The sequence below is a fragment of the Microtus ochrogaster genome, unplaced genomic scaffold (assembly GCF_000317375.1).
Source record: "Microtus ochrogaster isolate Prairie Vole_2 unplaced genomic scaffold, MicOch1.0 UNK25, whole genome shotgun sequence".
In the NCBI taxonomy this organism is placed as follows: Eukaryota; Metazoa; Chordata; class Mammalia; order Rodentia; family Cricetidae; genus Microtus; species Microtus ochrogaster.
The window spans coordinates 441,419-467,392 of record NW_004949123.1 but is presented as its reverse complement, the minus strand read 5'-3'; the positions used below and the strand labels follow the sequence as shown (position 1 = coordinate 467,392).

The 25,974-nt window shown below is 41.8% G+C and overlaps 1 protein-coding gene across 1 annotated transcript; it reads left to right on the top strand.

Moving 5' to 3' along the window:
* Positions 1 to 11,433: 11,433 nt before the first annotated feature.
* Rbm15 (RNA binding motif protein 15) lies at positions 11,434 to 19,832 on the top strand. Its single transcript, XM_005367840.3, has 2 exons — positions 11,434 to 15,617; positions 19,474 to 19,832. The coding sequence occupies exons 1-2, from the start codon at positions 12,755 to 12,757 to the stop codon at positions 19,494 to 19,496; spliced, it is 2,886 nt and encodes a 961-aa protein (XP_005367897.1). The 5' UTR covers positions 11,434 to 12,754; the 3' UTR covers positions 19,497 to 19,832.
* The last annotated feature ends 6,142 nt before the right edge of the window (positions 19,833 to 25,974 follow it).

Genomic DNA, 25,974 nt, shown 5'->3' with positions numbered 1-25,974 from the left:
CTCTATGTATGCCATATGCATAATAAGTCACATGCATACACATGACATTTCTTTTTTTAAGCAGAAGTTAATTTAATAAATGAAAATAAAGCAAATATTTCAAAGAGTAGTAGGCTTTTGTTGTAGGTATCAACATTTTTATGAATATTTATGAAGTGGGTGGCATATTCATGGAGCAAGGTGACCCTTTCCCCTCTTAAATCATAGTGGACAGGGTCTCCCTTGTAGGGTATTTTCCCCCATGATCCTCTAGAGAAGCCTACAAAGGAAAGGGGATCAAAACAAACAACAAGTACTAAAACTGAAGTCTTTGAAGATACAGACCCTTTGTTAGTGCACATGTGTGTAAAAATGTCATTGTACCTTCGTTTTTGATGTAGTGGGAAACTTTATCAGAAGCCTCAAGGACACTTAACTACAAAATGGTATTCTGACCATCAGGCGATAACTACTAAGATACAGCTGTGCTTTTGGTTACCTATCTTACTCCTTACCTAAAATCTTATTCCTCCGGATCTCATAATAAATCTCATGACTGTCAAGTTAAGACCTTCTCTTATTTTATTTTTATTTTTTCACTTTCTTTTTATTTATTCTTTGTTTCTTTCACATCATGCATCTCAATACCATTCACTTCCCCATCTTTTCATATCTGCCCTCTGCCCTTGCAACTTCCTCCCAAAAATAAAATACAATTTAAAAGGAAAAAGAAAAAAGAAAGAGAAGGAAGAAACCAATCTCGTCAGGGAAGCTGTAGCGTGACACAGTGAATGAAGCAGTAAACCTTTTACCCATATATCTTTTCTTGCAAGTGTCATTGCTAAGAGTCACTGGTCTGGTTCCTGGCCTCTGGTTTCTACTACACTGTCAGTGCTGAACCCTCACTGCGACTTATCTTGGTTATCCTGCTGTTGCCCTGTGTTGTGGAGATCCTGCAGCTTTGGGTCTGCAGGACCAGTCCCTTTCTGTGCTCCAGGAGATCACAGATGGGGCAGATGTTGGGGTGGACCCTGATTTTGGGCCTGAGTAGTTGCAGGGTTGGTCAGCCCGCCAGCTCTCCCATCTTTATCACCAGGGCAAGTTCAGGAAGGGGTGGGGCCAGTTCTGCTTTCCCGTCCTCAGGGTCACTTCTCTCACACCTACACCTTCAAGGCCTGCTCTGAAGGGGGATAGGGGGCCACTCTCCCAAGTGCTGCAGCTGATGAGGGGCGGGGACAACTCTCCCCATCTGCCTCAGGCTTTGATGGGGGGGTCATTTCACCCCCACTCCACATGCGCTTCCTTATTTGTTCTAATTTCTCTGAGCCCCATGACTATAGGAGCTAGGGCTCGGGAAACTCTTTTTTAAAACAAGGTCTCAAGTGATTTTGATTCTAGCATGGGCGGCAAACTTTAGCTTACAAAATCCATTCTTTTACAACCCCGCAATTCATTCCCAGTTGTGTTAAATATAAAATCTCACCACCAGCCTTAGGAGGACAAAAGGCTTTGGTGAAGACTCTGTAGTTGTATATTTATCTGTCAGCTTTCCTAGTGGAGTCTTAGTTTCTGTATCTTGTATTATGAAAATAATTATTATATTATCATTAACTTACAAATGTATTACATTGGATTTATTATCAATGTTGTTTGTAATATAGCTTTAAGTACGTATTTCCACACAACTTCCAAGTGGCGCGACAGAATAAATAATAAAATTTTCTGATAAACGTTATCTTCGCGACCATCCCTTTCCACTCCTAAGACGCCGCCCCTTGGGCTGGAAGTCACTAAGTAGGCACAGCAAAGTCTCCCTGATGACCCTGTTTGTGCTACTCTCTTTGCCCAGAAGGATTTCTGTTCCTGTAATAAATATTTATTCAAAGTTTGGCCCATGCCAGGCATAATGCTGAGAATTGTGTCCCCTGTGGGAAGTAATTGCTTCCTTTTCAGAGGGCCCCAGGCTTTGAGTTCTACCCTGTCATCACCTCACCACCCCATGCTACAGTTAGCAGGCTCCTCCCCAAGAGGGGCAGCATCTTGTGCCAAGAGACCACAGCTTGTTCATCTCTTTATCCCGGTCTCTGGCACACTGCCCACAAGCCAGTAGGAACTCAGTTAATGTTGATGAATGAGTTAATGCACGAATGATGATAGCCTGGTGTCTGGGACATCAGAGGTGGCCAATATATTGGTTGAAGTGAAATGAAATTGAAAGTGTAGTTCAAGAAACAAGGACAGAGAGAAGCAAGAAGGAGGGGTTGTTGAGCACTGTCAAAAAGATACCCAAGATCAAACAAAGTGAGCACTGGGGCAGGGGGAGAAAAACACTGGACCTGTAAAAAAAAAAGAAAGTTAATGGGGGCCTGGAGAGACAGCTTAGCCGTTAAGAGCACTGTTGCTCTTGCAGAGGACCTGGATTTCTTTCCTAGCATTGACACGGTGATCATGACCATCTGTAACTCCAGGTACAAGGGACCTGCCATCCTCTTCTGATAAAATAAATAAATCTTTTTTAAAAGGAAGTTAATGTTAAAATCTAGAATAAATGGCCACTGTCAATGTTTACCACAAAACCAAGATCAGCATTTACTTACTTGTAGTGGAATTTCAATTGTATTAGTGGTAACACACACCTTTAATCCCAGTAGTCACACTAGTTGCCATAGAAACCGGGCGGTGCATGCCTTTAATCACGGTGGTGGCACACCTTTAATCCCAGCACTAGAGAAGATTAGAAAGTGGGAGGAAACAGCTCTCAACACACAGTCTCATTCTGAGATTCCTGGAGGCAGGATCGCCATTTCAGACTGAGGTCGAGGTAAGAGCCAGTGATTGGCTGCTTTGCTTTTCGGGTCTTCAGGTTAGACCCTAATTAAGTTTTATTAAACATGCTTCACTTACTCTTGAAGTATTCATGGCAACTCTTAAAGTTTTTCATTGTTTTAGATTTATTTTATTTTATGTGTATTTCATTTTATGTGCATCATGTGTATACTTACTGCCCACAGAGGTCAGAAGAGGGCATTGGATCCCTGGAAACAAAGTTACGAACAGTTGTAAGGGGACATGTGGGTGTCCCAGACCAAATCTGGGTCCATCAAGTCATCTCTCCACCCCTAACTCTTCAAATCTAGTTGTTGGGTGGGCACTGTGGGAGGAAGGCACGACGGCTTAGAGGGTAAATGTGCTTGCTGCCATGCCTGAAAACCTGAATTTGATCTCCACGACCCTCGAAGTAGGAGAGACCCTCACCTACCCTTTACACACACACACACACACACACACACACACACTTTTAAAAATGTAATAAAATCTAGTTACTAGGTAAATGCCTTTGAACCCTGTGTGTGTGTGTGTGTTGGGGGTGTTATGCCACAGTCTTTATTACCTAGTTAAAATGTCCACACGCTAATTACTAAAGTTTAGAGGTCTTAAAAAGTTCTCTTATTCACACCTTAATAACAGGCTTAACTGCACGATTTTCTTCTTATGAAAAGACTGGGACCATTAGCGAAGGGGCTGCCATCTTTGCTCCCTTCTCCTTCTCATTCACTGAGCAAGTATTCAGTGAGCGGCACAGTGTGCTGCCCACTCTTCAGTCAGTGCTTTATAAAGCTTGCTTTAAGAATCTTAGTCCTGGGCTGGAGAGATGGCTCAGTGGTTAAGAGCACTGTCTGTTCTTCCAGAGGTCCTGAGTTCAATTCCCAGCAACCACATGGTGGCTCCAAACCATCTGTAATGAGATCTGGCGCCCTCCTCTGGTGTGTGGCATGTATACCATGGAGGCAGAAAGTTGTATATATAATAAATAAGTATATCTTAAAAAAAAAAAAAGAAGAATCTTAGTCCTATAGCTAGTTGTCTGGATTCCTAGGACAGATGAACTGGGAAGTCCTTTTAGAAGTCATTTAGAATCTTGCCACCACTTGCTGCTTCCGGATACAGCGTGAATATAGGCACCCAGGTTATCTCCTGGGGATAGAACTATTGTCCAGCACACATCCTAGGGAACCCTGGTTTACACCCTGTAGCCAAATGAGTTCAGCCAAGTGAGTTTCCTTAACTGCAGAATTTTCTGGATCTTATATGTAAAATTGCATGAGAGGTCAGGTAGAGATTTGGGTGAAAATGATCTAAAATGTTTTCTAAAGTCATTTAGCTTTTTCTTGGGTTTATCCTGTAGGATAGTGTGTGTGCGTGTGTGCATGTGCGTGTGTGTGTGTGTGTGTGTGTGTGTGTCCATTTGCTCAGCTGTGGATACAGTGGCAACTAACTGGATGTGTAGGCCTGTTCTCATGAAACTTTGCAGGAGATAGACAGACAGGAATTAAATGCACTACGCAGGCAAATAATCACAACAAACATATTGTGACAGTCGCAGTGAAGGAGAGACACATGGCCAAAGAAGAGCCTATATTAGTGGGCTTCAGTCTGATCAGGGAAGACGTCTCTGGGGAGGTGACCCGGAGCTGATACCTGGAGTATGAGGAGGAATCCACTGTATGGGGAAGGTGGGAACACAGGACCTGAAACGGGAACATTCTGTGAGACAGGAAGGAGGCCAGTGGGGTAGATGGAGAGCGCCATGAAACTAGAGTGGTTACAGAGGTCACAGGGCAGGGGCTTATGGGAAAGGGCCTTTTATTGAAAATTCATGTTTTTATCTCAAAATCTATGGAAGTCAGTAGATTTGTGTTTCAGAAATATCATTCAAATTGCTGCATCAAGAACCGATTAGTAGAAGGCCTTAGGGCCAAGGGAGCTATTTGGAAGGTTCTAGAAGTGGTTCGTTGAACAAAAAGGGGACTGTACTAGGAGAGATGCTAAAAAGAACTTACTCGTGTATCTAGATGAAGTCCTTTGTTGAAAGAGCAGCCAAGCCCACACAGAACTAGTAACTTTGTGCTAATTCACAGATACCCACCCACTCCACCAGAAATCTCCCTCTGTTCCTGAAAGACTGGAGGCTGGAAAGGAGATGATCTGTTCCCCTCTCAGTTCATTTAAACAAATCACTGTGTAGACACACTTGTCCCAGACCCTAGAGTATCTGCCATCTCGATCTAAAGCTTCAGGACTTTCTAGCCTGACGTTAGACCATCTTTAGCCATGCTCTCTGGGGCCCCAGTCTTTACCCACGCGACTGCAAGTTCATTTCCTAGGCTTGGGAATTTCAAAGCTGGGAGGTACCCATCAACTTCAACTATATGAAAGAATTCATTCTGTATATCTGAAGACAACTGGAACAAGAGTCAACTCTACATGCAATGACAGTAATGATTAGGTCCCCATTTACTATTTGTTCATCCTGTTCGCAAGCCTCTGAGACCTTCCAACACATCTCACGATTCATCACTAACAATTGCTCCCATTCTTACTGCGCACATACTCTCACAAAAGCTTCAGTGCCGGAGTTACACAGTGAAAAGAATTTAGGGCTAGCACCTTCAATAAAGCATGACTTACAGCCGGGTGGTGGTGGCGCACGCCTTTAATCCCAGCACTCAGGAGGCAGAGGCAGGCGGATCTCCGTGAGTTCGAGGCCATCCTGGTTTACAAGAACTAGTTCCAGGACAGGCACCAAAAACTACAGAGAAACCCTGTCTCAGGGGGAAAAAACAACAAAAAACAAACAAACAAACAAAAACATGACTTATTTACTCAGAATTCTACTCAGTGCATTCTGCATAGACAGAACTGTTAGAACAAATATACCTAAGTCTTCTGGCTACCTGGTTTATGTTGAAGTTTTCTTTCACTAAACATTTACATTGACCTGGTTTAAATTTGTGTATTTTAGAACCAGGTGTGGTGGTACATGCCTACAATCTCAGTACTAGAGAAATGGTAGTAGGATGATCACAAATTAGGGACCAGCCTAGAGTAAGAAGCTAGAAGTTGTCTCAAAAGAATAAACAACAAAGGGTTAAATTCCCACTGATCTTAAATAGACCTGGGCTTTGGCCCTATCCAAGCAAATTCTTTTTTCCCTGTATTTTCGCTGGAGTAGATTCATAGGACATATTAATAACTAGTTGGCTGAAGTAGCTCAGTTTTAATATGTCATAGAAATATTATTGGCACTCATGCAGTGCATGTGAGCACAGGCACTTGCAGGAATCTGCATTTCTTTCCTTCTTGGTAATCTGCAGGTGAAAGGTAAGTCTGCGCTCTGGCTAACTGTAGCTCACATGTTTAGTTTGTCAGATTTTTGATACCAGGAAAAAATCTGGCTTACAGCTTTTGATACCAGGAAACAATCTGTCTAACTGAAATACATCTGCTAAGAAACACGACTATATTTTATCAACTTTATAACTATACCGACTTTTACAGGTGGGTGGAATTTGAGCTATAAGTGATAGATAACAAGACTATGTAAGTTATGCTGTCAGGATGGATTCCTGGGAAGACTCAGGGACCAGCAGGAGGATGCTCCCTAGCACCCACCAGAAAGCAGTGCATCAAGTCTTCACCGTGTGTGACTTTAGCGTTTTGTCCAACAATTGAATATTCTGGAATCTCCATTTACCAGGCATTGGATTTACAGTTCTTTTTTTAAAAGAATCCATTTTTATTTTTTACGTACATTGGTGTTGTTCTTGCATGTATCTCTGTGTGGGGTGTCAGAGCCCCTGGAACTGGAGTTACAGTTGTGAGCTGCGATTTAAGTGCCAGGAATTGAACCAGGGTCCTCTGGAAGAGCATCCAGTGCTCTTAACCTCTAAGCCATCTCAGAGCCACGCTGATTCCTTTCTTTCTATCCCCTCTTACTCTGTTATCTTCCACTATGGGGAAAGCTGGTTTACATTTCCAAAATGCCTATAATCAACACAACATATTCTCTCATGGCTGTTAGAATTTCATTTTGAAATGAGAACCCCACTATGTTATCCAGGCACCAGCAACTCTAATAGAGTTTAAAATACCATTCTTAAAAAGTATACCTGGCAAGTGGTGGTGGCACACGCCTTTAATTCCAGCCCTTGGAAGGCAGGGGCAGGCAGATCTCTGAATGATTGCTAACATTTAAAATAATTTTGTGTGCATATGTGAATGTTCTTGTGAACCTAAATTAACTCCCTTCCAAGGCCCACAGACAGTTGACATTAATCCAAACTAGCTGATTTATGCTCTTCTTCACTACCTCATAAATAAGGTATATAAATAAGGATATAATTATAATAGGGCTTAGTCATGGAGAAGTTACAGCATAGTGGGTTTTTTAAATAACAATAGTAAAAGGATACTCATGCAAAGCTCTGTAAGCATACTAAGACTCACTAAATTGCATACTTTAAATGGGTGAACTTTATGCTTTGAATTACATATATATATTGAGACAAGATCTTTCTTTGTAGCCCAGTCTGACTTTGAATTCAAAAACCTAGGCTGGCCTCAAACTTGTAGTAATCATTCTGCCTCAGTCTCCCATATAGAAATCTGTCTTTAAAACTCCCCACAAACCACAGTAAGTTCATCATTATGTAATGCAAACTCGGTCTCAACATGATTGACTGCTCATAGGTAAAATATGTATTCTCCATGTGTCAAATAAAACAAACTTCACTGTCAAGAGACCACTCATTTTACTTTAGCAGATGAGACAGAAAATTTTCATCTAATAAGGAAAGAAAAAATGTTCAGTCCTCAGCTTGAGTTCTGTTTGCACATACCAGGAAATTAACAAGCTCTCAACTTCTAAGATAAGTTCATATTGCAATCATAATTGCGCATGTATTGAGGATACACAAACAATAAAACCTAGGAAGAGCAGAGATTGAAAGAACATTGGAATTATACTGGCATTTTTAAAATTGTATATAAACTTTTGATTTTTCCTTTTATGTTTAAAACTGATTTTAAAGGAGGTGGGGAAAAACACTTTATAGATAGAGAAAACTAGTGGGAACTTTTTCTTATGGCATTGAGTAGTATAGTTCCAATGGTCAATACTGAGGCATAATGGACTTTGGCAGCTTTTCTTCAACACTATTTCTTGGGTTTTGGCAGAGCACCGAAAGAAGAGATGGACAGACATACTGCTACGGTGCTAGGGGAATTTGTTGTGAGGTTAACTCTAGTCATAAACATTGAAAGAAGCTCCTCATCCGGGGCAGTTGCCCTCACAGATCTGGCCACTGATCACTTGGAGACAAGACGAAAGCTTGGATTGCAGCTCGACAACTTCACTGACAACACCCAAAGAAGAGCTCCAAGTCTTTGCCCTTTAAACCATGGGTCACCTTTACCTTTTCTTAGCCCTCTGCAAAGCACATGTGTAAATGCAGGGTACGAAAATCTCACTTACATAGCTTCATGCTTCAAAGAACACAAAGGAAATGAGAACGATATAAATCACTTAATCACAACATGGCTTCGAAACGATTGCTTTCTATTTCAGTGAACGTTAGTTTAAAGGCGAATACAAGCAGAATAAAAAGATTATATTTTTGTTTGTTTGTTTTTGTTTTTAAGGAGCATGTGTGCTTCTGTTCTGTCATGGGCAAACATACGGGCTACATCTTGACTCTTGCTGGTGATGGCCTTTACTGTTAGTTTTAAAGTTACCAGTCCACTTGGCTCCAGGCAGGCTACTGGCTCCCTTAGGGAGCCTTCTTACCACTGTCAGATGTGGGAAAAGTTCTACCAAAAACAACCCAGTAAGCCTGGCCTGCCTCAGGGACTGCCACACTCCTGCCCCTTGTCATCCCCTTCAGTTCTTTTTCTCAGTTCTAGTGCTCCCTCAAACCCAACACTGATTGGGCCTTATCTTTCTGTTGGATCAAAGAATCATTTATGTTAATCAATTTAGGCTAAAAACAAAGTCACTTCCCAGTTCTTCTGATTTGGCTATTATATTAAGTAATCAGGTTAAGGCTTAACCTCAATTCCCTTTTTGTAGTATTCATATAATCTTGAGATAGATTAACACACTTATGAAAAGCTTTTACTTTATTTTTTATAGATTATGTATATAAATACTTTATTTCCTAGTATCCAAATTTTTACCTTTTAATATAATTTTCCACTAAAGAGAACCAGAACTTGTTGTAGGAATGGTTGATTCTACATCTGAGGCAGAAAATATATCAAGTATTCCTGGAACAAAATAATGGAGCAGGAAAGAATGGGAATAGGATTGTAGACTTAAAGAAAAACCACTGACATGTTTTACACTTGTTAAGACTGTGTGCTCAGAACAAGGGATGGCCTACAAAGCATATTCTACTACTGTATATTTTTAAACCAAAATTATACAAAGAAAAATTTCATTTATAATATCAAAGAGTCTCTTGATAATTCCAGATCCTCAGCCTTGCCCCTGAGAGCAATCTCTGTAACAATTTCAATTAAAAATATAAGCATAGGTGTACAACACATTGCAATTTTAAAAGCCACAATTGGTAGCTTATTATACACATTTTTTTCTCTGATGGTATTTTATATTAGCAGCCTTTTTAAATTTTTTTTTTAAATTTTCGAGACAGGGTTTCTCCGTAGCTTTTTGGTTCCTGTCCTGGAACTAGCTCTTGTAGACCAGGCTGGCCTCGAACTCACAGAGATCCGCCTGCCTCTGCCTCCTGAGTGCTGGGATTAAAGGTGTGCGCCACCACCGGCCGGCTTTAAAAATTGTTTTTGCAGGACTAGAGAGATGGCTCAGGGGTTAAAGTACTTGCAGCTCTTACAGAGGACTGCAATTTGTTCCCCAGGGTCCAGGATGGTGACTCACAATCCTGTAACTCCAGCATCCGGGGATCTGTTACCCTCTTTTGCCTTCTCTGGGCACTGAACACTAGTGCACACACACGCACACACATATACTCGTTTAACATTTAACACAGGGTCTCATTGTGTAGTCCTAGTTGGCCTGGACGTCATAACGTAGACCAGACTGGCCTTGAACTCACAGAGATTTGCCTGTTCCTGCCTTTCAAATGTTGGGATTTTTGTTGTTTTTCTAGACAGTGTTTCTCTGTGTAACAGCTCTAGCTGTTCTGGAACTCACTTTGTAGATAAGGTTGGCCTCGAATTTACAGAGATCACCAGCCTCTACCTCCAGAATGTTCGGATTAAAGCCATACACCACCACACACGGCAAAAATAAGACTTTTAAAAGCAGTTTTTTCAGTAGCGGCATTTGAAGCTGGAGCTTTACACATGGTGCGCAAGTGTCCCGGGCTGTGTCTCTAGACTTCTTTGGTGTGTGAGTGGTTTTGAGGCAGAATCTTACTTAATTGCTCAGGCTAATGAACTAGGATTACAGCTATTCCACAATGCCCCACAACAGCTGTTTTTAATACAAGTATGTCTATGCATTATGACATTTGGGGATTTATAGTTTACATATTGGGCTTCTTTCAAATCCCTTCGATGTGATCGAGAGATTTTGGTCCGAATATTCGCCAATTTCATGATGGTATGCCAAAAAAAAAAAAAAAAAAAAAACCAAAATGGTTGAAATAGGGCTAACCAATTTGCTGTATCTAATTTTCAAGAGGTTTAAAAGCTTAGATTTCAGTTTGTATTTGGTGGGGCGGGGGGCATTATTGTTACCTTGAAACTTTTAAAACACATCCTCTACTTCCAGATTCTTCTAAGATGTGAATACCGAAATCTTCCCAATCTCTCCTAGGTACATTCTTGGGGAGACTGCAGGAAGCCTACTTCCAGTGGAACAGACTACCCTCTAAACCAAGGTGATAAAGGTAAATGGGGTCAGGGAGTTGAATTTAGAAGTGGATTAAAAGGCTCAAAGGAGGTGAATCTAGGAAAGCAGCAGGGTGGTCATGTTACTGGATTCTAATATGAATTAATCGGAGGGTTGAGGTACAAGAAATCAGAGAAAATGTAATGCTTCCGGACGGTGAGAAGTGATATGCCCAAATCTGCGAGGCAGGACAGGTAGGGCTACACAGGGAAACAGTCTCAAAAATCAAAACAATTGTTAAAACAAGGCTCTACGGGTGGTAGTCTCCCCCAGACGGCCCCCAAATGTTATGCCCAAATCTGCTGGGTCCCCACAAAAGCCAACAAAGGAGACGGAGTCCCATATGTAAAAGCAAAGAGCCTTTATTTTAATCAAGTTTGCAAACTTGGTCTCTCTGCATGTCCAACGTATTGGAATATCCAGAGGGCCTCGAGCTCAATTAGAACTGGGTTTTTATAGTAGTTACGGTGGGGGTGAGGGGTTTCTGAGGTCCAGGACCTCTGATTGGCTGACATCTGTCTAGGGTGTCCTGGTGAACGTGCGCTGACAGGTGATCCTATAGACAACGGTTGGAATGCCAGGCATTTCCTTTGAATGGTCTGTTCTTAGGGGAGGGGGGGGGGGTCGGGTAATCTCAGCTTGTGGTTCCTCCAGCAGTCAGGCATTGCCTCAGGGTAAACTACTGAGACCCCGCCTCTTATTAAATTTATCAATGGCCAAGTTCTACCCTGGCAAAGAACTTCCTTTGGGTGACCTGTCCATATTTAGCTTATTATGGCTGCCCCCCCCCACACACAAGAAGCATTACATATTAAAGCTAAGCACAGCTACATTACGTTCCAGGTCTCTTTTGTAATTGCAAACCATATAAGGATTCACAACCTCAAACAGACGCCAGGGAAGGTCTGCAGTGGCCCGCCCTGCAGGTCAGCGGTAGGCCTGGCTGCTGTGAGCACAGGTCACCGAGAGCCCTCGGGCGGCCACAAGAGAGCGGCCAGGTCTCAGCCGAGCCGTTTCCTATGTCCGCGGGCGGGCAGTGACTCGGTACCGCCCCAGGGCGTCAGCGTGACCAGAGGCTCAGTGAACCCTGAACTCACCGCCCCAGCCAGCTGCACAGACCCGGGCAGGCGCTTGCTCGCGCACGGGGGTGGGGCTTTTTCAGGCTGCTGACTAAGATGGTGTCGGCTGGACTTCCCGGGATCGCCGCCTAAGGGGATCGAGGGCCAGCAACCGGAGGGGCCGCCGAGCCCATTGGCCCGCCCGGACAGGACCGAGCGGAGCCCGCAAGTTCCAGACTCGAAGGACCGATCGAAGCACAGCCGAGTACGCCGTGGGACCCTAAGCAGTGTTCAAGAGAACGCCGAAAGCGCGGGGAGGCGGGCCTGACGCCCTGTCACCATCTCGCGACAGCCCACTGACGTCGCACAGCAAGCGCGTGTTCTGGGCTTTCACCTTCAGACGCCGCAGTTCACGGGCCGGCTCCTTTAAGTAAGTGATGGACAGCGCTTCTACCCTATCGGGGCCCTCCCCAACAGCCAATCAGATTTAAACTTCCTTCAGCCGCCGGAGAAGTTGGAAGACTGGGGTCGCAAGAGAGCGAGAGAAGGAGCGAGGGAGCTCTTTTGTCTCTCGCGAGATTGGGGAGAGCCAAGTTCTCAGGGAAAAAAAAACAACAAAAAAAAGCCCCCCAAAACGCCAGGACTGATGTCCAGACTTCCCGAGTAGTGGCTTAAAGGACGTGGTCGCAAGCCAATGAGAGGGAAGAGAAGGTGGGCTCGCTGCGTTCGCCGTGCTAGAAGTACCGTTACAGGGCAGACTTTCGGTCCAATCAACGCCTCCAGGCTTTGGGTCAGGTGACCATGAAGTGCGAGGGGCGGAGCCACGGCCTGGCGCGAGGAACCGTTAAGATAGACAACGAATATAACCAATGAGGTACTCCGACTTGGGCGTTGGGAACCCAATAACAGCGTCGAGGCGGGCGCCTTCCCGGAGCGCGGGGAGATGTAAAGACGGACAAATAGTTTTTCCAATGAGAAGGCTGACGAGTGAGTTAATGGACCAATGAGGTCTGCGGGGCGGGAGCCTTTGCCGCGGCGGAGTCCAAGATGGCGGCGTGCGAGTCCGCTGTGTGAAACGAGCGCGGGGTGGCGGGTTAGTCAGCTCCGCAGAGACGACCTCCGGCGACCCTCCACCATGAAAGGGAAGGAGCGCTCGCCGGTCAAGCCCAAGCGCTCCCGCGGCGGCGAGGACTCCAGTTCTCGCGGAGAACGGAGCAAGAAGTTAGGGGGCTCTGGCGGCAGCAATGGGAGCAGCAGCGGGAAGGCGGACGGCGGCGGGTCGCGGCGGAGCCTCCACCTGGACAAGTCCAGCAGCCGAGGCGGCAGCCGCGAGTATGACACTGGCGGGGGTAGCTCCAGCAGCCGCTTGCACAGTTACAGCTCCCCCAGCACCAAAAATTCCTCCGGCGGGGGCGAGTCGCGCAGCAGCTCCCGGGGTGGAGGCGGGGAGTCACGTTCCTCCGGGGCCGCCTCCTCCGCGCCCGGCGGCGGGGACGGCGTGGAGTACAAGACGCTGAAGATCAGCGAGCTGGGGTCGCAGCTGAGCGACGAGGCGGTGGAGGACGGGCTGTTCCACGAGTTCAAGCGCTTCGGGGACGTAAGTGTCAAGATCAGCCACCTCTCGGGTTCTGGCAGCGGGGATGAGCGGGTGGCCTTTGTGAACTTCCGGAGGCCCGAGGACGCGAGGGCGGCCAAGCATGCCCGCGGCCGCCTGGTGCTCTACGACCGGCCTCTGAAGATAGAAGCCGTGTACGTGAGCCGGCGCCGCAGCCGCTCCCCGTTAGACAAAGATCCCTACCCGCCGTCGTCCAGCGTGGTGGGAAGCTCCGTGGGGAGCCACCGGCACGCCCCTGGAGGAGGCGGCGGTCAGAGGTCACTTTCCCCTGGCGGGGCCGCGCTGGGATACAGAGACTACCGGTTGCAGCAGTTGGCTCTTGGCCGTCTGCCCCCTCCACCCCCACCCCCATTGCCCCGAGAGCTGGAAAGAGAACGAGACTACCCATTCTATGACCGAGTGCGCCCAGCGTACAGTCTGGAGCCCAGGGTGGGAGCTGGAGCGGGGGCCGCTCCTTTCCGAGAAGTGGATGAGATCTCACCCGAGGACGATCAGCGTGCCAACCGGACGCTTTTCCTGGGCAACTTAGACATCACTGTGACAGAAAATGATCTAAGAAGGGCTTTTGATCGTTTCGGAGTCATCACAGAAGTGGACATTAAGAGGCCTTCTCGGGGCCAGACCAGTACCTATGGTTTTCTTAAATTTGAGAATCTAGACATGTCTCACAGGGCTAAACTAGCAATGTCTGGCAAAATTATAATTCGGAATCCAATCAAGATTGGTTATGGTAAAGCTACACCCACTACCCGACTTTGGGTGGGTGGCCTGGGACCTTGGGTGCCTCTTGCTGCCCTGGCACGAGAATTTGATCGATTTGGCACCATACGAACCATAGACTACCGAAAAGGTGATAGTTGGGCCTATATACAGTATGAAAGCTTGGATGCAGCTCATGCTGCCTGGACCCATATGCGTGGATTCCCACTTGGTGGCCCAGATCGTCGCCTTAGAGTAGACTTTGCAGACACAGAGCACCGTTACCAGCAGCAGTATCTTCAGCCTCTGCCCTTGACTCATTATGAACTAGTGACAGATACTTTTGGACATCGAGCACCTGACCCTTTGAGGAGTGCTCGGGATAGGACACCACCCTTACTATACAGAGATCGTGATAGGGACCTTTATACTGATTCTGATTGGGTGCCACCCCCACCACCAGTTCGAGAACGCAGTGCTCGTGCTGCAGCTAGTGCTGTGACTGCTTATGAGCCCCTGGATAGCTTGGATCGAAGGAGGGATGGCTGGTCATTGGACCGGGACAGAGGTGATCGGGATTTGCCCAGTAGCAGGGACCAGCCGAGGAAGCGGAGGCTGCCTGAGGAAAGTGGAGGACGGCATCTAGATAGATCACCTGAGAGTGACCGGCCACGAAAACGTCACTGCACTCCTTCTCCTGACCGAAGTCCAGAACTGAGCAGTAACAGAGATCGCTACAATAGTGACAATGATCGATCATCCCGTCTTCTTCTTTTGGAAAGGCCTTCTCCAGTCAGAGATAGACGGGGCAGTTTGGAGAAGAGCCAGAGTGAGAAGCGAGACCGTAAAAACTCTGCATCAGCTGAAAGGGATAGAAAGCACCGGACAGCTGCTCCCACAGAGGGAAAAAACCCTCTGAAGAAAGAAGAACGGTCTGATGGCAATGCACCCAGTACCGGCACTTCTTCATCAAAGCAGAAACCTCCTTCCCAGAAACAGGATGGAGGGACAGCTCCTGTGGCAGCATCCTCTCCCAAACTATGTTTGGCTTGGCAAGGCATGCTTCTACTGAAGAACAGCAACTTCCCTTCCAACATGCATCTATTGCAGGGTGACCTCCAAGTTGCTAGCAGTCTGCTTGTGGAGGGTTCAACTGGAGGCAAAGTAGCCCAGCTCAAGATCACTCAGCGTCTCCGTTTGGACCAGCCCAAGTTGGATGAAGTAACTCGTCGCATCAAAGTGGCAGGGCCGAATGGTTATGCCATACTTCTGGCTGTACCTGGAAGTTCTGACAGCCGGTCCTCCTCTTCCTCAGCCACGTCAGACACTGCCACCTCTACTCAGAGGCCACTTAGGAACCTTGTGTCCTATTTAAAGCAAAAGCAGGCAGCTGGGGTGATCAGCCTCCCTGTGGGAGGCAACAAAGACAAGGAAAACACGGGGGTTCTTCATGCCTTCCCACCTTGTGAGTTCTCTCAGCAGTTCCTGGATTCCCCTGCCAAGGCACTGGCCAAATCTGAAGAAGATTACCTGGTCATGATCATTGTCCGTGGTGCGTCCTAAAGTCCATGTGTAACTTGTATTTACTACTTTGACATGGTTCCTTGTTTTGTGATATGTAATGGGATACAGCATCAGATAAATTTCTTTCAATTAGTTTAGTTGGTTTTTTTATATCTATATTTTTGTAAACCTCTTTAAAATAGATATTGGGGCAGTTTAGCTATTATTTTGAGTGAAAGGGCCCTGAAGGTAGAAAGAAGATGGATTTGCTTTAATTAGGATTATTTTTGTTTTCAGATTTTTTTTTCTTCCTCAGTCTTGAGTTTAAAAAAAAATCCTCAAAATGATAAAACCCACAAGTTTTAGAATCATAATTTGGAGAAAAGAGTCTTCTGTACTGAAAAAAATAGTTTGGTTGGTATGTAGATAATTCCTATACTAGAAGCATTGATCAGGTATTGCAAAGTTCATTTTAATCAGGTATTGGAGTATTTTTCTTTAAATAGTTTATTCCCAGAAAGTTTGCTTTAACATTTATATCATTAGTTTTTGAGTTTTGTATCCTGTGTTTGTAACAGTAACTGGTCAAAGCTGAGACTTGTGTTACAAACCATTTATATCTTAAGATGGTCTGCAAGAAATGAGTAAGTGCTTTTAAAATGAGAATTTTTTTGGTAAGTTAGGTGCACAGTGGTGTTTTTTGTTGCCTTTGAGAGGTGTAGCAAATCTAATTGTGTATATTTAAATCAAAAATGAAGGGGTTTTTTTGTATCCATTTAAGAAATTTCAGTAATAGATTTGTCTGCAGGCTTATATGTAATCCTTTTTATTTCCCTTTGTGGACATTAATCAGACATCTAAATTACACTTTTTAAAAAAAGGTTATTGTAAAATGCCCTTGATATATTTGAAGAAAATTCCTTAAATTTTTATATTCATATTTAAACAGGAGTAGCGGCATTGCATTATTGACAGTGTTTTGAATATCTTTGAAATTTAATGTTTAATATTTTGACTGCTGTCTAACTGTAGAGGTTTGAAGTGTCAGTGTTAGAAAATCTTTTTTTTTTATTTTCCCAGTACCTGTAATTAAAATAATTTAACTTACTTGCACAAAGCTCCCTTTCCCCCACAAATCCTCTCACCCAAAATAAAAAGCTGAGGATAATATGACATCTGGTTCTTAATAAGGGCTTCAGTTAATTTACAATAGTATTTTATGTTTGTTTTATGTGCTCCTCTTGCCGCTACTTGTGATATCTAAGACCATTATTAAATATGATTTTCTTTCTCAGTTTAAGTACTGAGGACTTCAGGTAGAGTCCAGTATTTAGTTATGATTAGGAACTTGTGTTTTTGAATCATGGTCTTTTTTTTCTATTTTGTTAAAGTGACCTACTCAAAGCCTTGCAGAGCCCAAATGTTTTCTTTTTGTTATCAAAGCTGGTAGATTTGAAATAGCATCAATAATAACCCAGAGAAATGTTATATAATTTTTATTTTTCATTGTGACAGGTGTGTAATTCATATCTGATATTCCCATTACCTACTACATCATACTTTCATTTTTCACTATGTATTTATAATTTTTATTTTAATTTGGAGGCTTTTGAGAAAAAGAATGTACTAGGCTTATGAGCACAAAGGACCTTGGTGTGTCTGTAGAAAAAATACCTGAAATCTACAACTAAGACTTTTATTGTCTTTTGTTTCCAAAACCAATAGTGGTGTGATATAGATGTCTACTCAGAAGCTGATGAAAGTGTAGTCTGTGCACATGGAGTTTAAGTATAGTTTTTAGTTAGGTAGATAGATTTTTCCAGTTTAAGTAATTTCACTAGCCATTCACCTTTTAGTATTTTGTTGTTGTTAGATAGTTGGGCAAATGATTTTGCTGTTAGAGAGTGAAGTCTGTGACATCTAATTTTACTATTAATCAAATGTGTTGTGATGATTTTCCTTTTTTAGGAACATTGTTGGTTAATAGCATATTGAAGAATATTGGTTTTTGCTCCATGTTTGAACCCTTATCTGACACTGCTACATTTTGTTAGATCTAATCAAGTAGTGCTTCAGTGTTTTTGAAACAGTGGCTTGCTGCCATTTCCAAATATATGTATTATGTAAATTAGTTGGGTGCTTACCTACAAAGTGCCATCATCTTATTTGTGTTGCCCACTCCTGTGCAGGTTCATAATATCTGTCAATTGGACACTTAAACCTTCAGAATTTGATTGAAAGCAGTCTAAAACTGTTTCTAGATCTCATTAGCTGGGTCAGAATCCCATATTGGATATTCTTTTAAAAATTTTTAAAATATTTTATGCATATGGCTGTTTTGCCTGCATGTATGTCTTATACCACATGCTGGCTGCTCTTCCAGAGGACCCAGATTTGGTTCCCAGCACCTAGTCCAAGGGATCCAGTGCCCTATTCTGGCCTCTCTGAATACTTCTTTTAACAGCCCTTTTTTTTTCTTTTTAATAACTTTAGTACTTTAACTTTTTTTTTTCTTTCCAGAAAGTATTAAAATGAATAGAAAGAAAATTTCTTAAGTATGCTATTTATGTATTAAATATACTGGTAAAAATAAGATAAGACTTAATGATCACAGCTTCAAAGTGTATGGAAACTTAAGCAATCACTCAGCTTCTAGCAAATGGTTCTACTTAATTGTGGGGTATTGTTTTGCTGGTTGTAATAGGGATTCCTCCTGTAAAGAATTTTTCATACAGAAACCTAAATTTCTAATGTGTACTTTGTACACTACCAAACTGAAGATGAGTTTCTTTTTAGAATTAACCTCTTAAAATGTACATCCTCTGGCTTACATAAGCTTTTGTTATTATTTTGAAGGTTAGAGTCGCTCTTTGTGGCTGACTCACCTAGATCATTTGATGCAAAGCAGTAAGAGTTGTTTTTTCAGAGTCAGATTTCCAGATTTATTTTAAACTATGTTCACTGACTACTTTTTCTTTCTTTTTTTTTAATTAAGGTAGCTTTTTTCTTAGTAAAATTGCTCATTTTGCAGTACAACTTGAACTGTAGTTTGTATCCATATAAGAACCATTTACCAAAACTTCTGTAGTAAATGAGGTCTTTTATGAAAGAGGGCCTTAATGACTTGTGTGGGGAAAAATGGAGGCAATTTCTGCATTTTTTTTCCCCCTGTGTTTGCCACAAAGTCTGATTTTTGAAATAGGAGTAAGGTATGAGAATAAAAGCCAGAGTAAGCCCTGTTAGAGTGATATTCTTATGGTGGGAAATGACTTCAGGTGTTGATGAGGAGTTCTTCTGTGTATAATTTGAACATAATTGAAAAGTATGAGTCCTGAAGTGTTCTAGTAAACTGTGTGTGTGCATTCTTAACACTACTGCCCTTGGTGGCAGAGATAAAGGTGGTTTGTCAATGGCTCTGTAGCTTCTATCCCTTTCTGCAGTTATGGAGTAGTCTATCTCCATATAAGTTACAAAATAGACATAGAGGGGTAGAAGGTTTGTCTAAACTCCATCTGTCTATTGTTACACTTTTAAAGTTACATTTAGAGCAGATGTTGGTTAATTATGAGTTGGTCATAAATTTGCTTTTTCCTGAACATGTGGCCATGTGCTTAGTCAGTTATTTGAGGATAAAGGATATTTCCAGTTCTAAAATCCTTGATGACAGTCTTAAAAGAGTACAAATCAAATTCTATTGTTCTACTTGTTATTTGTGTATTCATATAGTAAATTCATTTCAAGGTTTGTGCCAGTGGATATTATTGGTGCTTTTTGAAGTTAAAGTGGACTATCCAGGAAGGTCTTGTTAAATACTATGTTCATCTATAATGGCATAGGGGAAATATATATATTTTTAATACTGTAAACGTTTGTACTGAATAACCTTTTTTTCCCCCTCCCGCAAGCAAAACTGGTGAACAGCGGATGAAGATACGGAATTCAAAGCTCTAATGGACCTTTTTGAAGAAAAGTTGTGGCTTATGTGGAGTTTACATGGGCCTCTGATGGAAGAAAGCTAATCTGTTTAGTATTTTGTGCATTTTACTAAAATGGCAGCTTAACATTGTGTATCTGCTATTGTGATGCCAATGCCGGTGTTTTAAGTGGAAAAATGACCTCTTTGCTTTGTGCTGTGTACACAAGATTTCTGGAAAAGTAAAGAAAAACCCTTTTTATGGCTCACACAGCTTAAAAGTAGCTGTCACTCAAACATGGGCTCACAGTTGAGCTGCTTTTGTTTTATTCTAAATAAATTGTTTCTTTTGAGGAAAATGTTTTTCTGCCTGGAAGTGAATTGACGGCAAACCTTGACCCCTTTGTTTGCAGCGGAGCGGGTACTTGCTGCTGCTCAGATCTTGTATGTCTTGAGCAAGAAGCAGGGAGACCATCAATTTCATTTTGACTATCACGGTGTGTCAATTCTGAAGGATCATAGTGTTACAGTGACCCCCTTTGTTTGCAGTGAAGGGGATCCTTTGCTTCTCGGTCCTCAACACGATGAGGTTGCTGTTTGCTGGCGTGCAAGAAGCCGGGGCAAGCACTCTAAGCCTCACCAAAGTGCACGAGTCGGGGGCTTTGCTGGTTTGAAGAGCCGGAGTTCCTGAAATTTAAGTTTTGATTTATTTTGTTCACCCATCACGTTTGGCTTTAGTTTCATTTTTTAATTTGAAGAAAAGTTTGAAATTGCATTATCTTGCACTTTTAACATTTGCACCAAATTGCCAAAAGAAGGAGAAATGCTCCGGTTGCTTTTTAAATGTTAATGATGGTGTTAATAAAGCCTTTCCTGACACATTTGAGGAGCTCCTCCATCTCCAGGGGCTTCTTACCAGAGTTATGCAGTGATGGGTTTAGTTCTGAATGGATGAAGAGTTCCTGAGAGCTAGCGTTTGTAATTAGAACCGTTACTTGGTATCTGTGCCTTATTTGACCTGTGGTTCCACATGCCTTGGATGTGCATGCATCGTGACGGTTTCATAGGTACGAACGCACACTCAGGCCCAGTCACTCCGGTTGGTAGTACAGATTGTGAGGAAAAAAATGGAGGCATCCTTAAGGAGGAGAAAGTATTTGCCTTTAGTTCCTGCATTGTCCTGTACAGGGGCTCTTGAGTTTTGGAAGCCTGTTTCCAGTACAGGAGAAAAAACTTCCCTGTTTGCAGCAGAATACTTCAGTGCACAGTGACAACGCTGGAGTTCAAGAGGAAGCCAGCAATTCTGCACCTTTGGCTTCAGACACCATGGTTGTTTGCCAGTTGTAAACTTAACTAGTTGCAGACGAAGACCACCTTGACATGCAGGCTTGTTTGGGCTTGTTTTGAATTTTAACCTCGGATGGAAGAGCCCTAGTGCTGTCTTGTCTCCATGCGGGATGATGATTGCTAGGCAACAGGTGATTATCAACCAAGGATGCCACGGTTATACTCTGCAAGGTGGTGTTCCAGTGGTAAACAGCCGTATAAACTTGTAAACAGGTAAGAGGGTTTTTTAGAGGTCAAAATGATAATTCCTAGGGTGAGGGCACTTGATGCTTCGGTAATGTTTCTCTGCTTGGAAGTCTCTAGACACTGCTGCTGCTAATAGCTGTCTTCCCTGCACTTACGTGTTTATGAAATTCGGCAACTTTGTTCTTGATAATTATGTTGTATTTCATTTTTGAGTATATTTTTAAAAAATCATCTGAAATATTTTAACATGGGAGATAAACTGTTAACATGTTGATTATGGACTTGAGCCTTTGTGTCTTAAAGTTTTGACGTTTGCTATTAACCTTGGAGTTTACCTTTTATTGTGATTAATGTTGCAAGAGGACTTACAGCTATCAGAACACTCAAGGATATTTTTTTAATTGGGAATTACAGGTATTTTCTCCAAAATGGTTTTGTATTTTTTTTCCCTTGTCCCTCAAAGAAATTATGAAATTGAAGCAAGTGCAGCTTGAAGGAAATGAACAGGCAGTGAAGTCTGACTTAGCCCAAACCCTAGTAGCCTGAGGGTCCTCTATGCACATTAATCAAATGTGGGCAAGAACAGCTCACTTTGTATATTACTTGCTTTAGATAGGATCAGAAATTTTGAATAGAATTGTTCATAACTTCTTTCATAAGACTTAGGGAATCTGCTAATTATAGTAGCTAGTCTGTACTGGCTTACTTTCCCCCGTAGGTTTATTTGGGATCCATAGATGGTTTAGCAACACAGCTTAAATATCTGATAGAAACATTGATAAGTGTGAGAAGGACAAAAATGAGAAAACTGGGCCTTTTCAGGTTGTTGGTGTGTTTTTTACAATTGTTTTTAGCCCAAATGTGCTTTTGAGGTGGTTTACTTTAGGCTTTGGTAATTGAGCTCTCATTGCATATCTTAACTGTTTATACCTGTTGGAGAGTCCAGTTTTCATTATATTTTCTCTTTCTAGTCTTTTAAGTAGTCTATCAATTAGTAGTCAAATATTATAAATAACTGGATATTTAGGAAGACTGTTGCTTTGCTTATGCATTTCTACATGATTAGCTTTTTGTAATCTCAGACTTCCATCTCAAGAATGAGGGAAAAGTTTCAGGTCAGCATTTTTTAATGTATTATATAAAACCATATGCAAAATGGGAAGGCGCACAGTATAACACTGTTGAAACCATGGTATTCATGAAATTATTCTTATCTTCACTAAAAGTTAATTGATGGAATGTTCTGATTTTAAAATGTAGAAGTGCTCTTTGGATTTATTTGTATGGTTTTCCAGTATCTTTAGAATAATCTAGATGTGGCATATTGTTCTAGGACACCTCTGAATTAATTTGAGTTCATTTTTAAAAACTTAGCCTTGATGGTTAAAATTGAAAATAAGTATTCAAAATAAGTATTGCCAAAAGCAAAACAACCAGATTTTATAAATTGACATTTTCATAACTTAAATCAGTTGGTTACAAGCTTGTTGTTTACTTAGGCTTTTTTTGAGACAGTCTTCTTGCTTATGAAGCCCAGACTGGTCTAAACTCAAGGTCTTCCTGCCTCTGCTTCTCTAAGTGCTAACAATACAGGCACACGACACTACATCCGGCTTCACAGCATCTTATTAATAACTTGGATCTAGTTTAAATTCTTTTTAAAATTTTTTTATTTTATTTTATGTGCATTGGTGTTTTTGCTTGCATGTGTGTCTGTGTGAGGATGCCAGATCCCTAGAACTGGAGTTACAGACAGTTGAGAGCTGCCATGTGGGGGCTGGGAATTGAAATCTGGTCCTCTGGAAGAGGTGCTCTTCTCAACAGCCCGCTGGTTTTAAATTCTTAACAGGGACTTATTGAATGACAAATTACTTCTTTTTTTTTTTTTTTTTTTTTTTTTTGACAAATTACTTCTAACCTCAAACAAGTTCAGCTTGGCAGCAAAGGAAAAAAAAAAGTTTTTAGCTTAAAGGACTTGCTATTCTTCAACTCTAGTGACTGTAGTATTCATCTTCCAGTTGAAGTTTTCAAAAGTGTGAATATTGACTATATACTTGGAACCAAGAGTCTGAGGGTAGACAATTAAGAAAGTATCAGATAGTGAATAAAGTAACAGTTTATTCACTAAGGAACTAGGTATAAAGAGATGTCAGCCACCAGGGGAAAGTTTAGTAGTGTTTAAGATAATAGGAAAGATGTAACAGTTCAATTGCTAAGGATTTTTCTTTTTAATTTTTTTGTGGGTGATAATGGATATAAGAATATGAATAAGTTTCTGAAGCTGGGATGGGTAGGAAAGGCTTAACTAAAAAAGAAAAGAGGATATGGAATGATCGAGGCAGTCACACATGAATAAGAATATAGTAGCTTAAAAAAAAGGGAGTGATGACTCAGGCTCAGAGGTTAAGAGCACTGGCTGCTCTTCCAGAGGTCCTGAGTTCAATTCCCAGCAACTACATGGTGGCTCACAACCATCTGTAATGAGATCTGGTGCCCTCTTCTGGCCTGCAACCATACATTCAAGCAGAACACGTATATGTAATAAATAAGTAAATCTTTTAAAAAAGAATGTAGTAGCTTGTTGAGTGGAAAAGACAAAACAGACTAACTCCTGGAAAAGAAGTATGATGATTGGGTCAAATGAAATAGGAAATTCTAAAGAGCAAACAAATTTGAGGTGGCAGGAGTGGAGATGGATCATCAGTTGCAGCTTATTGACAGCAACTACTTACTAAATACAAGTACTTCATGCTAAGCATTCTGCAGAGTGCTGTATATACATTGCCTTGTTTAAGTTTTCTACATTCTATCTAATCTGATATATGGACCCAGGGATTCTAACCAGGCCTTTGTCCTGGCTAGGGTTCTCAAGATCATCACTACTCTCCCCACCCCTCCCCACCCTGCTCACGGAGGCCATAGATAGGATTGAAGCTGTAAATCCTATCTTGAGAAATTGTGTAGGCAGTTAATTGCAAATGATACTGCTATGTCTATAAAATAGGTTCTTTGCTCCTCCATTCTATCTACTTTGAGATTTGTTGCGACCAGCATAGTCTGGAATTTTGTTCCTTTACAAGTTCTTCAGATAATTCTCTTATGTTCTCCGATCAGTAGGCTGTGTGTTGAATAACACTGTACTGAGAGCATAGAGTGCTGAGGTATAAACCAAGGGTCATGTTTGAGGAATGAGGAAAAAATATAGTATTTGGAAAGAAGTATAAAATAGATCAAAAACTTCTGTTTCAGAGCTGAGAAGAGTCTAGAAGATAAGCTCAAAATTGTTGGAGTAAACAGGACAAAACTAAGTACTCTAACTTAAAGTTGTTACCTAAATGCTGAATACTATGGCACATGCCTCTAATCTCAGTGCTTGGGAGGCAGGATAGAGTTCAAGGCCGGTCTTCAATATTACATAGCAAGACCCTGTTTCAAAATGAAACATTTGTCATTAAGTAGCAGTTAATCTCTTATTTCTTCAAGGTAGCCCTTCCTTAATATTTAATTTTGCCTTATCAACAAGGATTGGGGATTTAGCCCAGTGGCTGAGTACTTGGGAAAAGTTATATATCTTGGTTAAGTGAAACATAACAAGAAACTTATTGAGGTATCCTTGAGTCAGATATTAATATGAAAAGAATGTGACTGAAGTTTAAAAATTGAAAGCATTTTAGTATGTGTGCCTGTGCATGCACACGCATGCTTTGATGGGCCAAGGGAAATTAGCATTTCAGATTACCTATAGAGATTATGATTATATTCTTTTTGGGTTTGTTTACTGGTGTTTTGGTTGTTAATTGTTTTTGCTTCTAAATTGGGACTGAAGAGAAAGCTCAGTAGTTAAGAGCACTGGTTGATCCAGAGGACATAGCTTCCATTCCCGGTACCCACAAGGCAGCTCCAGTTCCAGAGGATCTGCTGCCCTCTTCTGGCCTTGGTCACAAGGCATGCACATGGTGCACAGAAGACATAAACACAGAAACCCATTACATAAGAATGTGTGTGTGTGTGTGTATGGTATGTATATGTATGTTCATGTGAGGGTGAGAGGACATGTGAATTCTTATGACTGAATTCAAGTTTCCAGACCAGACTTTAAAAGCAAGTGCCTTTACCCACCGAGCCATCTTGATAGTCCTCTTTAGAGTGTTTTAAATTTTATTTTGTGGTGATTGAACAGAGGCTTCTTGCATGCTCAAATATATGGTGTACCATTGAGTTTCACTTAGTTTTCTTTATAGTTCTACAAGTGTTATTTCTTTGATATTTTATTTTTCAGGTTTATTTTTTACGGCTTCTAGCTGTTGACCACCCTGTGCTTTCAGAATGGTCTTCCTAGTACATCATCATCATTTGCTGCTTGATGGTCTCTGTTTCATTAAACTATCATGAAAAATTTATTGTATTCATATGTAGTTTCTGAGATACGCTTTCTGTATTTCAAAATTTGTAATTTTTTAATGGTATCAAGCTAAATTCATTCTGAAATTTAAAGGGTGTAGTTGGACATGTTAGCACATGCCTTCTGTCCTTGCGCTCCACAGGCAGAGGCAGGTGGATCTCATCTCTATTTTTGACACCAGCCTGGTCTACATAGCAAGTTCCAGGCCTTCCAGGAATGTGTAATGAGACTATCTTTAAAAAGAAAAAAAAAAAGCCTTAAAAAAATCTTTCCATTAAATGCCTGTCATCTATGCAAAGCTTGTATTATTTCTTAGGTAACTAGTGAATTTCCTTTTTACCCAAGAAAAGGACTCAATGATTTCTTTTTATAGATGAACCTGTTAGTACACCTATGTTAAAAGTAGAACTCTTATAAAATTTACGAAGAGGTGCTATTTTTATTACATATTTTAATGCATATTGAAAAATCAGTATCCCATGTAATTGCATTTTAGTATGTACAAATCAAATATTAATAGTTTACTTGTCTCCCAAGATGTGTATCTTATAGCTTAGT

What these genes read in the sequence shown, in the direction of transcription:
- Rbm15 (XM_005367840.3), top strand. Translation starts at nt 12,755, where the DNA reads ATGAGGTCTGCGGGGCGGGAGCCTTTGCCGCGGCGGAGTCCAAGATGG. An exon ending in GGTCATGATCATTGTCCGTG is followed by an intron (nt 15,618 to 19,473) that starts GTGCGTCCTAAA and finishes CCCTCCCGCAAG; the next exon opens with CAAAACTGGTGAACAGCGGA.